Here is a 16,919-nt window from a genome sequence, read left to right as displayed (position 1 = left end):
TGATGTCACTGGTGGATGGATTTCTGAACTGCCCACAGTCCTCCTATGAGACACTGGCTGAGTAGAAACAAATGTGGTATTTTGTCATGAACATGTGAGGAACAAATGAGGACCAATTATATGAAGATAAGTTGAAAAGTGGTGAATTGGTCCTTTAATAACAGGCAATTGATTTAATCTTATACATTTTAAGTGACCCAGTTCTCAACTCCTTCAAAGGGTCAAGCCGCAGCGTGTGTGCTTATGCATGTGTGTGTGCATGCAGAAATCTGAGCATGTGAGTCTGAACAAATGCCTGTGTATCTCTGGACTTACTGTGTTGGCACTGTACGTTAATTTTGTGTGTGAAGTTAAGGAACTGTAAAGTCACACAGAAAGCACGACTCTTCTTATTAGAGACCGACCGATGCCAGATTTTGCGTCCAATCCCGATTTTGGAGAGTCCTGATGAACCATGTTTTAGCCGACATTTCGTCAAAGCAGAAAATGTAATGCATTTTTGTAAGCAAAGAAATATAAAAATAAACACAAATGCCTTTTAGCTAGATCAGAACATTGAATTATGTTTATTTTATTATACAACGAACAGGTACATTAAAAGGTAAATACAAGTACAGTACTGTATGAACTGAACTGCCTAGTCTGGAAGTTCATGCACCAAAAATAATCAAACAAAAAAAAGGTTTATACTAGACACATCGGCTATACAACTGCTGATACTAATGTCAAAGAACATACTGTATCAGTTAAGGCAATGATGGAATCAGAAAATGGCCACTATTGCCACTCCATATAACTTGTAATACATGTGACACTGTTCATCCAAGGAAGTTTTGGGGACTTACTGACGAACAACGACGTCTCAGTTCTTTCAGGTGACGGGACAAGACCAGTCCTCCCCATTGCTACTGTGATGACACACATAAAGCAGCTTACTGAAGATGTTTACAGACACAGAATATAATGGGGTGAAACCAGTTGTACAAAAGAGCATCTATGGAGCCAAGTCTCTGAGCAATGACTAGGGAATGCCATTTATCCGAGCTATGTAGGTGCGATTGATACTCGGGAGCCGGACTTTCAAGTTCTTTGTACAAGGGAGAACAAGGCTTGATTAACTGGGTAAAGGTACGGTCCTGAAAGTGTTAGCGTCCCATTGTAATCTTTACACTTAAAGGAACGATTCACCCATTTTCAACCTTTTCAATGTATAAAGTAATTAAATTATAGATAATAATTCAGACCACTTTGGTTGTTGTTATTGTCTGTTTGTGTGTGGGGGAGGGGGATTTGTCACCGTACTTTTGCAAATGTGTGAAATGTGTCCCACGGAACAGTTTACGTGTCTTACTCAGGGACACTTTGACAATGGTACGACGTACGAGCACGCCTTCTGCAAATAGCCTCTCGGGCTGCACAATCGATTCCATTTTTATTATTCACCATTTTGGTGGAAAATTTGTTTGTTCGATTATTGACGTTTGCAGTCCAAGTCTTTAGTCTACTTCCTAAACTACTGGCTTCAGGGCCTGAATTTCAACGTGGATTGTGTGGATTCACAGCAATGTGGAAGTACTGGCTTGGAAGTGGTACTTTTGGTTCCCAAACTTTTTAGACTGTGGCCCAAAAGAGAAAGTATTATATTATTATTAACCCGGGACCCAAACTAGTGAAAATAGCAGATCTACAAGCTCATAACGCGTTCCTTCGCGCCGTGTTGTGAGCTTGTAGATCGGCTATTTTCAAGCCGATTTCTTAAACATTTGCTTTCTAATTTATGGATTTTCCTTGATTTCTCTTTGATTTCTTCATGAAAATACTGAAACAAATCATTGCATTTGTTTTGAATTTATAAAAAATAATCTGAATGTTTTCGGCATGTGATAAGTCTATCATACGGCTAAGTGTATTCAAATGAATGGTGATAGTTATGATACATAATCTTGATCTCAAGTTATTGATCAAAATTATTGTCTGAGACACAGACCATGTCAACAGAAATCACACCATGTTGAAAAATGGCAAAGTTCCTTATCAAGGCAAAAATGTGAACCATTTTGAAAGTTTTCACCTAGAGTGAAATGACCGAAATATCGATGCCATTTTGAAAGTGGTTAGATGAACACTTTAATGCCTCCTCAATGCATGGAGCTGTCAGGTGAATCTGTAAGTCAGAGCGGTCCTATATGAATGAAGATGTTCTACGATCAAATAGAACTTTCCACAAATAGTTTTGTTTTCCTCATGCACTCCCGTGTGGTTGTCTTTTCTCAGATCCTATCCACGGCCACCAGAGATATCACAGTGACTACAGCTCCTCCAGTGAGAGTCCATCAGTAACGTCTTCTGACCCAGACTACAGACAAGGTACATACCTATAGTGTTCAGATTAGGATTTGGCTTCATGAGGCATATATCATGACTGCTGGTTGTCGTAGTTGGTCTACCTTCTCTTCTGTTGAGAAATGTACATCCTGTTTACAAGAGGTATTGCATGAATGTCAAAATTGCAATTTGTCATCTACCCAAAGGGACTTTCTGTTGTGGATCAACATTTGAAAATTTGGCATTCTAGTTCGCACCCTGGGTTGGACATAAATGTGATGGATGAATGGTTAACCTTATGGTTTAAAACATTTGTAATTAGTGCAGAATGCAGATGGACTTCTGAAGCAATTCTCTAGTCACTAGAGCCTTGCTTCAGAAGTTTTCTTTCCCCATCTCCGACTTGCATCCATACAACACTGAAATCACATCTCGCAGATAGAGTACAGCGCAATTCTTACAAAAAAAAGACTAATTTGACATATTTTAACATGGTTTAATCAGGTCAAGGTGACAGTAAGATAATGTTGTACCACTTCATTGGAATACTAGCTATTATTGCTTTTCTTTGGATAATAATTGTGTCTATGCATAATCTAGCTTGATCTGGTTTCCGTGATTTATGTTTCACAACTTGGCTAGACTTAGCTAAAGCTGGTCACATAACACTGCTGTACTTGGATTAAAGTTCTCAGTCGCCACGGCTGATTTCAGTCTTTTCCATTGAAGCCATCATCATCATGTCTTCTTTCTTTGGGGCATCAGCCAAAACATTCTCTCAACGCATTGCACATTGAGAGCTTGTAGATGATCTCTTTTCGGTTATTATTTTAGAGCATTTGATAAATGGTAAATGATGCATTTATATAGTGCCTTTATCCAAGGCACTTTACATAGATTGTGCATTACATTCACCCATTCACACACACATTCATAGTACCGATGGCGGGGAAAAACATGCAAGGCACCAACCAGTACATCAGGAGCAATTAGGGGTTCAGTGTCTTGCTCAAGGACACTTCGACACTAACTCTGGGGGAGCCCGGGTTCAAACTGGCAACCTTGCAGTTACCATCCAGCCACTCTACCCCTGAGCCACCGCCACCCATCAGGACGATGTGCTCGGTCAAACTGGCAATATGTTTCCGAGGCATCTTCCATAAAATCTGTAATAGTCTCGGTCGGGTATTCAAAAAATATAAAAAGCAAAGCCTGTGATTTCGTTCGTCCTGGTTGACAGCAGGGACAATACTAAAAAACATCATTTTACATATTGTGTTAATTGTTTAGGAAACGGTGCTACTGTGGGGGGCGGCTCCTTTCACGCTGTCTCATATTTCAGTCGTGAGATTTAATTTTTATTTTATACTGTAACATAAAGGATTAACTGTACTTAATGTTATTGATTTATTTTATACAGCAATGGTTCCCAAGCGGCTTACGGTGAAACCGAAATCCTATACGTCACTCACTCATGCCCTGGGTCGCGGAAGTAATTTCTCTATTAGAATCACATTGGGTCATCTTAGAATCGTCTCATATAAGAATTCTGGTCCAAAAATAAAATGATATTGTTGGGGAGGTGGCTCTGTATCGTTTAACAGTCACTCATTATTTGATACAGTATGTTTCTGGCAAAATTTGCGTTTTCTCACTTTTTTAAATAGTCGACCTACAAGCTCACAAAGTGACACATTGTGAGCTTGTAGATCGACTATATTCACTATTTTAGAAAATTTGTGAAAGTATGAAATATGGTTTAAAGTGGTTAAAGCAGCACTATGTAACTATGTTTTTATGAATATAATGTAATTATGTCCAATCTTTATGGTAGAGTATGTGGTCAAGATTCAATTCACGAGGATGGTAGTGCATGCACATCTGTGGCCCAGGTGCAAGACAAGCAGAAATATCACAAAGGGGAATAGAGTTTCAGGACATATACAACTTGTATATCTCCTGATGAAGATTTGATTTAATCAGCTTGGGTGTGTAGATTTCTTGTATATTGAGGGAATTGTGCCATATTCTGATTTGATAGTTAGAGGAATCCATGTAGTTGTCGGTACAGAACTCTCAAGTGTTTGCCATTAGTTTCACAATTCTCCCAATGCTGGGCTGACAATTATGTTGAAATGTTCTTGCTAGGCAATGAATGAACAGAGGTAATGGAGAGTGATTATAGTCAACTCTGTGGTTTTCAACCTTTTTCATATTAAGGTCTATTTTTTCAGCATTTGTGCCATGGACCACCATTTTGATGAGATTTAGCCTCTTACTAGTCCCAAAACTATTTGGGTAACTTTTTTTTTTTTTTATAGTAGTATGGCAATATCTGTACTATTTTCCTCCTGTCATTGTAAAGAGGTCCTAGATTTTAAAGCAGCACATTTTATAAACATTGTATTTTTAAGGCCACTGACACATTTCTTTTGATGTGGCTGAACACCTTAAAACTGCATAGTTGCCAGGAAAACTACACTTCCAGTAAAAAATGAATCATGTTTTCTTAAGAAATTTCAATGCTTTTTACATCCTCTGAGGCAGCCATTCTGACCTTGTGTTTTGTTTCACACATGACATTAGCATATGATGTGATGGGTTGTGGAGCGTGAAGCTGTTTGCATCGTGTCTGACACTAACCGAGCGCTTATCTCTTGAGATAATGCCTACACATTAGTCACTGTTACACTCGCACGATCCCATTTCTCATGCCTTTGTGTTGAATACAGTTACTTGTCCACATCTTAACTGTGTGCGCTGCTCACATTCAGATATGATCATTTTGTGCCCACTGCACATGTGGCGTGTGCGTGTGCGTGTGCGTGCGTACGTGCATGGCTGTAGAACTAACCAGACTGTCCCTTCTCTCACAGCTAAGAAGCCAGAGGACTTCAGGCGGTACAGCTCACAAGTGGCCTTGTCGTCAGATCATGACATCCTGTCGTTGACGAGTCACAAAACACACAGGCACAGGTAAAACACACATATAAACACACACCCTCTCTCTCTCTCAACGTGCACGCATGCACACACGCACCAACACACTCACGCACGTGCGCCACAGTCTGTGGCAGGCCGTGTCCCCCGAGTTGTCAGTGAGTTTCATCATTTACATTCCTGTCCTGTCATGCATGTTGCAGATGCCTGCATGCCCAACGTCGCATGGCCTAACCTTGCAAACGTCTTCATTCAGGTTACTCGGCTGTTAATGTTCAACCGGTCCAGGTAGCACAGGATGAGCTCATTCCCACGGCACAACACTATCACTATTGCCTGTTTAGAGAGAGAGGGGGGGCTGTACATTTCTCTATCTCTAATTATTAAACCAACCATGTCCATGAATCAAGCACTTTCAACCTGGCCCTGCCTAATGTCATTATAGGCCGAATTTGTCCAAAATTGTCAAAGCAATTTTAAAAAGGCCTAAATCTACAAGTTCACAACGTGTTGCTTGCAATGTGACTTGTGAACGTGTAGATCGACTATTTTCACTATTCCTCGTACGTCAAAGTATGTAGGGCTCAAGTGGTTAACTTGTTACTGTTGGCTATGTACCGACTGTATGTTAAATGTTGTGTCTGTAAGTCCTGTAATGTCTGTATGACTTGGCTATGTAGCTCTTTTTTGCCCCCTTTTGGTACATTTCAGTACTTCAAGCCCCATTCCAACATGGATAACAGGTGCTCACTTGTGCTTGCATTAATGCGCCAGTTGCATACTGCAGGTGGTTTTATAATTTACTTTGGGGTTGGTGGGCCTGTATTTCCCCACTTTCCTCCATGCACGGTATTGTGCATTTTATTTTATCTTTTTATCTTTTGCTTTTTTTATCCCTGTCTGGTTCTTAATACTACAGAGCCAAACAGGCCCCAGATCAAGCTGTCCCGTCCGGTTCTTTGGGCCACACAGCTGGTGTGGCTTGGCAGGGTCATCCCCATGCTTCCCCAATGAGGTCACTCTTAATTCCAAACCCACATTCAACTATCTATCTCTCTAATCTCTGGCATAACAGAGCAGAAGTGCCTCATGTTGCTATGCTTGCCTGTTCCCACCCCCTGCGACTGTTTAAATAGCAACCTTATGCTGATTTTACCTCTGGTGTTAAAAGCAAAGAAATCATGTTTCCTTTTTCCTTTTTTTTCCCTTCTTTTTCTTAATTTAAGTATTGTATTGTAAGAAAAAAAAAACATTTAAAGGGAATAGAAACAGTTGAATTGACATTACCCCACTGCTCATTTGCAACATCAACCCCTCAAGTAGTGCAACTGGGCTGCCAGTGCCACCAGACAGTTCAAACCTCAGTCTTTCCACCCACCAGCTCTCTCAACCACGAGTCGCATTTAGAGACTGTCTCTGATTTCCATAGCCTCAGAATGCATCTCTTGGCAATTGTCAGGCATACACTACAGCTGCATCGGAGCTGGGCTCATGTCTCTCAAATGGAGCGGACTGTCCAATTAAATAAGTCCCCAGGACAGGTGACCACGTGAATGCCAAATACTGTACACCTGAGGTTCGGGGTGGCTGTGGTTCAGAAGGTAGAGCAGGTTGGTCGGCGGTTCGAATCCCGGCTCCTCCTGTCTACATGTCGAAGTGTCCTTGGGCAAGAACCCCACATTGCCTCCAGTGGTTGCCACCATTGGTGTGTGAATGTGGGAAGTGAGGACGCTGGCATTGACTGTTCGCTGCTTCACCTCCCAATGTATGAATGAATGGGCCGTTGTAAAGCGCTTTGAGTAGGCATGTAGTGCATAGAAAAGCGCTATAAAAATGCAATCCATTATTATTATTAGCTGAGCATTACCAGAATACAAGATGTGAAAAAAAACATGCAAATCTGGACAAGTCCAGTATTGGCAGGCCAATAGGCACCACCAGATCCTCACATGCACCACACACCAATGACAAACTAGGAAAGATGCAGCTGAACCCTGAGCAGTTCAATCTGCAGAGCACCTCACACCAGACCAGAAAGTCATTTAAAAGAACATACAATAACCTGAGGAGGAGTTGTACACTAGTAGAATGTAAGCCTGATAAACTTGAATGTTGATCAGCAGTGTAAGTGATGTGTTCGGAAATTTGACAAAAGGCTCGATTCAGTACTGTTGACACTAAAGGAGTAAAGAAAAATGGGCCAAATGAAAAGGGACAGTCTCAAAATAATGTGGAAGAGGGACATCATATTTGTTTGCCATGTAGATATGTGTCATTAGTCAAACTTTCACATTGTCAGTGAAATATTGCTGACACACTCAACATCAGGAACATCCAGTGATGGGTTATGCTCACGATACCAAGATTCTCAAGTTGGAAATCAGAGTGCGCTCGCAAACTCTAGACTCAACCACATCAGAGTGGGTTGCTTTGAGCTAGCAGTGTTAAAAAAGCATTTTCTAATATATCTGTCTGGTGAAGGCTTACTTCATGCAGAGACATGATTGCAATGTTTATTTTACAGTTTGTTATACTATTTTGTCACAGGCTGAAAACAGATTTTAAAGTTCAACATTCGCCACGATGACATACGTTGTGAGCTTGTACTGTAGATAACATGGGTTTTTTTCAACCAAGGTTCATGTTTTAGGTTGTTATTAGAGAAACTAAAAGGTGAGTGTTAATTTTCTTTCATTTGCTGCTTTCTTTTGCTTTGGGGATTTGAGCAGTTTTTGACAGGGGGGCGGGGGCATTCGAGCATGGGGCTAAATATGTATTTTTTTACAAAATATTATGGCGATTATTATTATTTACTATAGTCCTAATAAACCCCAAGAAATTGCATCTGACCACAAAAGATCATCTATTGAATGTGTCAAACTGACATATTGAGCCTATATACACACACAGTATAAGCCTTCCCCCAGTAGGCTACCTTCACATTCAGTAGATCCTGTGATCTGCTGTGGCCAGATGTAATTTCCTGGGGTTTATTAGGACTATAGTAAATAATACAAAAATAAATCACCATAAAATGTTGTAAAAAAATACATATTTAGCCCCATGCTCGAATGCCCCCGCCCCCCCGTCAAAAAGAGGTCAAATCCCTAAAACGAAAGAAAGCAGTAAATGAAAAATAAAATAAGACTCATCTTTTACTTTCTCTAATAACAACCTAAAACTAAAGTTGTCCTTTAACTATGAATCAGACTGAATGTAACGGGAGTTCTGAATATATAACTAGTCATGTATATTTCTGATGTCCATGCTTCTACTCTTAACAGACAGTATGAGGGTGCTTCAGATGACGGTGTGGTCAGCGCTGAGTTGCTCCTCCAGAGGCAAGAAGAGGAGGTTCAGCGTCTCCAGGTCCACCTAGCCAACAGGTTGTCTAGGGCCAACCTCTACGGTACAGACGACCCCCTATCGCCACTAGTACGCTCCTCCATGCTGGACCTCCGGGACCCTCTAAGTACCTCTATGTTGCCACATGCCCACCGCAAACCCAAGGTAATAAAAGCCAAAATGATGGGTTTCTATCTTGGTGTATGATTAATAAATATCAAATTACTTGAGAGAGTAATTTTGCTGTCTATTTTTTTATTTTTTTATTGCAGAACTTCTATGGCCCCGAGTTTGTGAAGATGACCAGTGAGCCGTGTGTCAACTTAGCTGTTCCTTCATCAATAATGGTGAGAATGTGAATTTAATTATGATTATTTATCATAGTTACGAACCAAATGGACACTTGTAATGGGTTTGTAACTCAAACGGTGTACAAAATTAACACGACGTTATGGGTCCCAGAGTTAAAATTGTATCAAATGAGGGTCTGTTTGGGAACCACTTTCCTATAATAGTATAGGATTATATCAAAGAACTGGGGGTTCTTGAAATTAACCCATTTTGGGCAGGAATCCCTTTTGGTGTTTTAAGCATTGTTATACTTTAGCTATTGAAAAATAGCAGATCTACAAGCTCATAGCGCGGCACCGAGTGCCACGGTACGAGCTTGTAGGTCTGCTATTTTTGAGAAATCGTGAAAATGTGGTGCAAATCTTTGAGTATTATAGTCTTTCAGAGCAAACGTTTTTAACTCAAATTCTGCTTCTGGGAGGTCCCTGGAACAACATATTTTCAGATGGGGGGTTGGCAGCCAATTACATATAATCTTGGGGGTCCTTGACATGAAAATGTTTAAGAACGACTGACATAGAAACACGAGGTTTTCAGAAAACTGTCAAGATTTAGAAGACATTTGTAGAATCGTTCCCAGGTCTAAATGGGCTAAAGGGGTTGAGAATCACTGTCTTGCAGCCCACTCCTATTATTCTGTTTCCCTCTCTCCTCAGAACAAGCGTGGTAAGGTGGAGGATGTTCCGAGGAAGGTGGGCGTGGTGCTGCTAAGTGGTCAGAAGCTTGAGCTGAGCTGTGACGTGAAGGCCATTTGTAAAGACGTTCTGGACATGGTGGTGGCTCATGTTGGCCTGGTTGAGCACCATCTGTTTGGCCTAGCGTATCTTAAAGGTATAATAAGTTTGTGTGTGTGTGTGTGTGTGTGTGTGTGTGTGTGTGTGTGTGTGTGTGTGTGTGTGTGTGTGTGTGTGTGTGTGTGTGTGTGTGTGTGTGTGTGTGTGTGTGTGTGTGTGTATACCCACCACAAGTGTTGTAGAATTTGAGAAATGGACATTTTGGACAAGTGAAATTGTCCTCACAAGAGAAATGGTTGTTTTAACAAGGTGTGTGTGAAATTGTGGGAATAGCAGATCTACAAGCTCATAGATGTGACCTTGTGAGCTATTTAAAACAAAATGATTAAATATGGCCTGTTTTGGCCATTATATATTTTATTTATTTTTGTTTACAAAGCCTAAAAGAAAAAAAAAACAGCGTACTAATGTTCATTGCAAAAAACACAAAGTTATTATTAAATTATTTGAATGACAATCGTCTAGTAAAATGTCAGGTTTGTGACCTACCCCCCTCTGGTCTCCTCATCTCCCTGCCTCCATAGATAACGAGTTTTTCTTCGTTGACCCCGACATCAAACTTTCCAAAGTGGCACCTGAGGGGTGGAAGGATGATCCCAGGAAGAAGAAAGCTGATGTACTTTTTAATCTGTTCTTGCGGATCAAATTCTTTCTGGACGATGTCAACCTCATCCAGTAAGAACATTAAAATTAGTTCAAATGTCATGTGACAAATTCCACAATCGTCCAATGTATCCAATGTAGTTATTATTTCATGACAATGTCTTGTTAATACTTTTCATTGGTTAAAAAAAACAAAAAAAACATCAAAAGATCTACAGCTAGGTACAAGCTGTTTGGCCCACAGGGACAAAATTTCGGGTTTCTTTAATATTGTGGTGCCTTGAATAAAAACGTTGAAATGTCTCTTCTGCACCGCTGAAACCAGGCACACCATGACAAAACACCAGTACTACCTTCAGCTGCGGAAGGATATCTTGGAGGAGAAGATGCGCTGTGACACAGAGAATGCCATGCTCCTGGCATCTCTGGCACTGCAGGCTGAGTTCAGTGACTATCAAGCTGAGGTAATGGTTTTTGTACAATAATTCCTCGTGTTGGTCAACATCAACTTTATTGTCACATCATAAGTTTACAGGTGCAAAACTATTGCAGTTTCAGAAGTAGTCATAAGAATAGAGAAAGAAACGAAGTCAAATTAATGTAAAAATGCACAAGGTCAAAACTAAAACATAGTCTCTTGCAAGTAGATGACACCTAGCAGGATATCTACAATTATACATAGCCTCTGATATCACTGATATCTGCTACCAAGTGATGCCTCTCACTTGTACAAAAAGGGAAACATGTTTGTTAGAATTTCGGATATAGTTGGAAGCAAAGACGTCGCAAAAGAACAAGACATGGAATGATATATGATTATGTTTGTTGAGCTTTGTTCTCTAAATGTAATTTTGACGCTTCTTTCAGCTCCATGGGAAGACGTATTTCAGACTAGAACACTACCTGCCAGTTTCTGTCCTGGACAAGCTAGACCAGACCTCCATGAAGGAGGAGCTGCCTAAACTTCACAGCAACTATTATGGTGCCTCTGAAACCGAGGCAGAGCTTGAATTCCTTAAGGTCTGTACGCCCAAATAAGCAAATTAACACAATTACTACAGCATAATGGAATACGCAGAATTGTTGAGGATTTAATGAAGGCATGACTGCTTAATTAAAATATTTTATTTTGAATACTAAATGTACTATTTAGGACTACATTATTATGACAGGCATGTTGTACCTTAATGTCCCATGCCTGAAATAGAGCGCCAAAAAGTCGAGGTGTCTCTGTATCGTTTATGACAGTCAGTCCCTCATATTTGATACGGTCTGTTTCTACCGGAAATATAACTAATTCAGCAGCAGTAACATTAGCGTGTTCTCAGTCGGTTGTTTCTTAATATCCATATGAGTGAAACTGCTGGGCTGATTTGCTTATTTTTTCAATCACAGTTGATCTAAAGTCCCCCTATGAGGATTACAATGCAAATAAAAAGTACATGAACCCCATGGACTTGGCGCCCTCTGCCGATATTGATCAGACTTCGGTGCTCTATGGCAGATGTACAAACTCATGACGTTGCGTGGCACGCATTGTGACCTTGCAGATCGTCTTCATGACGGAACGCTGCTGTATGACTTCATATATTAACCCATTCTGACCTGAGATCAGATTCTAGAAATGTCTATTACATCCTGACAGTTTCATTATTAATCCATTCTGACCTGAGATCAGATTCTAAAAGTGTCTTCGATTTTTCAAAAATAGCAGACCTACAAGCTCGTATCGCGCCACTCGGTGGCGCGATATGAGCTTGTAGATCTGCTATTTTTCAATAGCTAAAGCATAACATGATGCCAACACCAAAATGGGTGCACGGTCAGAATGGGTTAACCCATTTTGGGCGTGAACCCCTTTTGGTGTTAGCATCATGTTATAATTTAGCTATTGAAAAATAGCAGATCTACAAGCTCGTAGCGCGCCACCGAGTGGCGCGCTACGAGCTTGTAGGTCTTGTGGGTTTTGAAAAATCGAAGAGCGACTGACATAGAAGACATTTTTAGAATCTGATCTCAGGTCAGAATGAAAACTGTCAGGATGTAGAAGACATTTTTAGAATCTGATCTCAGGTCAGAATGAAAACTGTCGGGATGTAGAAGACATTTTTAGAATCTGATCTCGGGTCAGAATGGCTTAATTCTAGTCCATGTTGTTCCTCCTGAAGGTGAGCCAGAGGCTGACTGAATACGGGGTCCACTTTCACCGCGTGCTTCCTGAGAAGAGGTCCCAGACGGGCATCATGCTGGGGGTCTACTCCAAAGGGGTGCTCATCTTTGAGGTCCTGAATGGAAACCGAAGTCCAGTGCTAAGGTTCCCGTGGAGGGAGACCAAGAAGATCTCGTTTACAGTATGTGTTTGTGTTGAATATTATAAACTGTCACATTGCACCATATCCCTACATTTATATAGCACTTCAATCTGTAAGAAAAAGAACATATTAAAATCCTGCCCTTGTCTTTCCAAAGAAAAAGAAGATTTGCCTCCAGAACACGTCGGATGGAATCAAACACCTTTTCCAGACAGATAGCAATAAGACCTGTCAGTATTTGTTGCAACTTTGCTCCGATCAGCATAAGTTCCACTTGCAGATGAAGGCTCGCCAGAACAACCAGGAGCTGCAGGACCTTGGTATGATTCCTTCATCCACAAGCAGGACCATCGTCTAAATTAGTTTGACTCGCCAGTGAAGAAGTTACAAAAAGGTTAAAATTTTAGTGAATTGGAAAAAAAGAAAAGAAAACCACTCAATTTATTATGCATTGCACTGATCAGTTTTAACTAATTAACATGGCTTACCTAAACATATTAGTACTGTAATAACTGAAGCATTATCTTAAAAAAAGCTTAAACTAGCTGTGAATAACTCAATATTGAGCATCTGCATGGCATGTTTCTCGCCTAACAATGTAAGAATAAAAAGAGACCACACTCTGATTGATGCTCCCAAGTGTAAAAGTTTACTGTGGTAACGTTTCGAGCTGTCTAGGCTCTTCTTCAGACCTTCACACTACATTTATATGCAGTGTGACATCCTGATCACTTTATCACTTTGAAAATCAAAATTCATAACAAAATTCATGACAAAATCTGAACTTTTGTTTGGCACAGTAATGTTGATGTCATGCGGTTACAGCTGTGTGTTTATAGAGCATTTTACGGCTTCAACAGCCCAGCCAGGTTCATAATCAAGAACCGGAAAGATTATATAATCAATTTTTGTAACCATTCATTCCTAGGTTAAAAACATTTCTTTCCCTGTCCTTTTCTGGTTGGCAGAGAACTGCCCCCTGAGCAACCTGCAGTATTCCCATGAAACCCTGAGTTCGGATGCGATGGGACGGACCGTGAGCTCCATCAGCCTGAGCCCTAGCTCCTCTTCGCGCTCCAACCCAGACCAGCTGAAGAGGATATCCTACTCTGAGGTGGCCCTCAACAAGGCAACCTCTGGCCGGCTCCTAGTCCAGGATGACCTGGTCTTCCCAGGCTTCACTCCGGGCGCCGGAGTTCTGACGAACCCACGGTTGAAGAGCCGGTCCCACCACAACCTGGGCCAGGTGCCGGAGTCTCCGGAGCATCGAGTTGCGTCGCCAGCCTCAGCGGGGGGTTCATATAGTAGCCAGTCGCACTCTGGAATCAAACAGGACCAGCTCAATCTGCTGGCCTCTAAACACCACCATCCTCATCATCATCGAGCCAGTTCTGACACAGGCTCCATCTCTGTCTCACCTCAACAGGACAAGTGAGTGTTTATCTAAATAACTGCATGAAGTATTTACAATTAACAATTAAAACTGTAAAAAGGTTAAATATCACACACACGGTAAAATTCCAGTGTAAATTTACTCAGAAGTGTGTGTGTGTACAAATGGAACTGAAAGGACATGTAATATGTGTACGTTTTTTCCACACACACACACACACACACACACACACACACACTCACTCACTCACTCACTCACTCACTCACTCACTCACTCACTCACTCACTCACTCACTCACTCACTCACTCACTCACTCACTCACTCACTCACTCACTCACTCACTCACTCACTCTCTCACACACACACACACTCAGTGAATTAGCAATTGAAGTAAATATAATGTGGCAATATAGCAACGTAATTTCTATTTGAAACCATATCAGTGGCAGAGGCAGATATTTGCAAAACATTGTTTTGTACAGATTCTGTCCATTCTATCCATCACACAAATTGGTACACAGTATCTCTATGGTCATGTGATCAAGACAGAGCTGTCCAATTTTTCATATTCCATCCTAGAGTTCTCATCAGGCCTGAAAATTAAAGTGCGGCCCTACCCTAACAATTGCCATAATGTTAGGCCCGAAAAAGCCTGAATGAAAGAGAGAGAGAGTGGCGTCCTGCGCTGTGTTTCAATTGTTATACCGAGTGAGTGTGAGAGAGACTTATAGTCACCAGAATAAAGGATTTATGTAACTCACGTTGGCTGTTAATCTCCATTTTCACCATTCTAATGGATTCCATGGGTGAGTATTGAGTTAACATCTGAGTCTGAAGTAGCAGCTCCCTTTAAGTGATGCAACTTTTTCAACATTCACCGTTGTGCAACAGTCTCACAATGACAACTGCCAACTTGGCTATAATATTAATATAGTAGGCTACTGTAAATTTACATGGATCATTGCCTCTCAACCCCAGATACATAGCATGCGACGCGTAATGTGCGTCACGGACTGTGTCCAAAAGAATAGACATACTGTACAAACCACCAATGCAGCGCTCATGGTGTCGACAGCTGATCTGTTATTTTGGACACATAATAGGAACGCCGCGCGACGACGGCTACAATACTAAGCATTTTGGACGAAATAGCCTGCACATTTGACTGTAACATTGGGTGGTCATCATCTAACTTGCTTGTAGCTTATGTGTAATGTATGCAGTGAACATTAACGTTAGTGTTTACATAGTTATAAGGAGTGTTACGTGGTGACGTTGATTAGGTTATTATTCACCGCACCCAGCTGGGCTTAACGAGATAGCAGCACCAGTGCAACATGAAACCTGACGTTTCCAAAACGTGCTCACCGTTGAACAGGAGTACTATGTGAGATTGTTAGCAGTTCTGCCTAACTCTACCTCCAGTGCATTACTACATCACTAGTGGCATTCAATTCCAAAGTCGGCTGATAACATTGTGTGCATCAATTAATGTAAGTAGTTAGAAAGGAATTGAGTACAGTATGCATCTGGCATTTTGTAGTGCATTTCAATTGCATTCAGTCGTAGATCTTTTTCAGACGGCTCATGTTTTGGGCTGCTCTGTGTTTCCCCTATGCCCTACTGTGGGAGAGATGGCATGATAACAACAAAAACATCTTACTTGGCTTTTATTTTTGCTGTGGGAGGTCAAAATTACTATTTTGAAGCTAACCTCACTATTCCTTCTCAGAGCATTTGGCAGTGTGGCTCATAGCAGTCCAGCGTGGAGCAATAGGAGATGCCAGAAGGAGTCTGATTCTTCGTCAATAGAGGATACTGGCCAAGCTTACGTAGTAGGTAAGGTTGTTGACCTGACTGTACACTGCAACATCTTCCCTTTTTTATTGGACCCATAATGGGTTACTCTGACTGCTTACAATTATCCATTAAGGGCGGGAACGCATCTGTGTTGCCTTTTAGCTTTTAACCACTTTTAACCATAATTTTAAACTTTAGCTGTCGGAAAATATAAGATCTACAAGCTAATAGATTTCGATTTTTGAATTTTTTTGAAAACGTGGTGCAAATCTTACGTTTTTAACTCAAATCTTTGCTTCTGGGAGGGGGGGGGGGGGTGTCACTGGAACAACATATTTTCAGATGTGTCCTTGACATGAAATTGTTTGAGAACCACTGACATTTGTTTTTCTTCCGAAAACTCATCATTTAGAAGATATTTTGTAGAATCTGGTCTCAGGTCTTAAACACTTAAAGTGTCTATATTAGTGAATATACGGTATAATGTTATTTTTTTTGAGGGGAGCTATAGCCCCTCCAACATCTGGCTTTTCATCATATGGAGGACAAGTATATGGACTTTTAATGTTTGTTTACAGAAGTTAAACAAACATTACTAGGCGCCCCTCACTTCACACAACTGTGAAGTCTGTATGGTAATGTGTGATGATAATGCACGAGAGACCTGGGTTTGAATCCCAAGAAGAACGATACATGTTATGAATTGCATTTGCACACTGGAGTCAACACATCCGTACACTCGGTGTACAGTAATTGTTCCAGAGCTAAGGGTCAGCTGCACCACAACATAATGTCTTGCAAATGTGTCTCACAGTGAATATAGCAGATATCCATTTATATGTCAAAGTATAAACTATGTCTTAAATGTTTAAACCGTTCTCTTTTGTTCTCTACCCAGGGGTTAGTATGCACAGTTCCTCTGGCCTCCCTTCAACCCCTGCCTCCCTAACTGTAAATGGTAGGCATTAACACGACATGTCGCCACTTTTTTTGTTTAATGTCATACACTTAACTCACTTAACATTGTTCAGTCTACTGAACAGCATATTGGCCATA

The 16,919-nt window shown here is 40.9% G+C and overlaps 1 protein-coding gene across 5 annotated transcripts in view; it reads left to right on the top strand.

Moving 5' to 3' along the window:
* The window catches only part of ptpn13 (protein tyrosine phosphatase non-receptor type 13), a 77,292-nt gene that overhangs the window by 37,970 nt on the left and 22,403 nt on the right, over nucleotides 1-16,919 (top strand). For all 5 annotated transcript variants that reach the window (XM_083794017.1, XM_083794018.1, XM_083794016.1 and 2 more), the window contains exons 8-20: nucleotides 2,275-2,367; nucleotides 5,202-5,301; nucleotides 8,550-8,775; nucleotides 8,883-8,957; nucleotides 9,618-9,792; nucleotides 10,280-10,430; nucleotides 10,684-10,822; nucleotides 11,226-11,378; nucleotides 12,527-12,709; nucleotides 12,828-12,990; nucleotides 13,639-14,101; nucleotides 15,796-15,902; nucleotides 16,762-16,821. In XM_083794017.1, the coding sequence (XP_083650143.1) occupies nucleotides 2,275-2,367; nucleotides 5,202-5,301; nucleotides 8,550-8,775; nucleotides 8,883-8,957; nucleotides 9,618-9,792; nucleotides 10,280-10,430; nucleotides 10,684-10,822; nucleotides 11,226-11,378; nucleotides 12,527-12,709; nucleotides 12,828-12,990; nucleotides 13,639-14,101; nucleotides 15,796-15,902; nucleotides 16,762-16,821 (2,088 nt within the window). The remainder of the gene's footprint in view (nucleotides 1-2,274; nucleotides 2,368-5,201; nucleotides 5,302-8,549; nucleotides 8,776-8,882; nucleotides 8,958-9,617; nucleotides 9,793-10,279; nucleotides 10,431-10,683; nucleotides 10,823-11,225; nucleotides 11,379-12,526; nucleotides 12,710-12,827; nucleotides 12,991-13,638; nucleotides 14,102-15,795; nucleotides 15,903-16,761; nucleotides 16,822-16,919) is intronic.

This window comes from Protomyctophum parallelum (assembly GCF_964188405.1).
Source record: "Protomyctophum parallelum genome assembly, chromosome: 21".
In the NCBI taxonomy this organism is placed as follows: Eukaryota; Metazoa; Chordata; class Actinopteri; order Myctophiformes; family Myctophidae; genus Protomyctophum; species Protomyctophum parallelum.
This window is presented reverse-complemented; position numbering and strand designations above follow the sequence as displayed.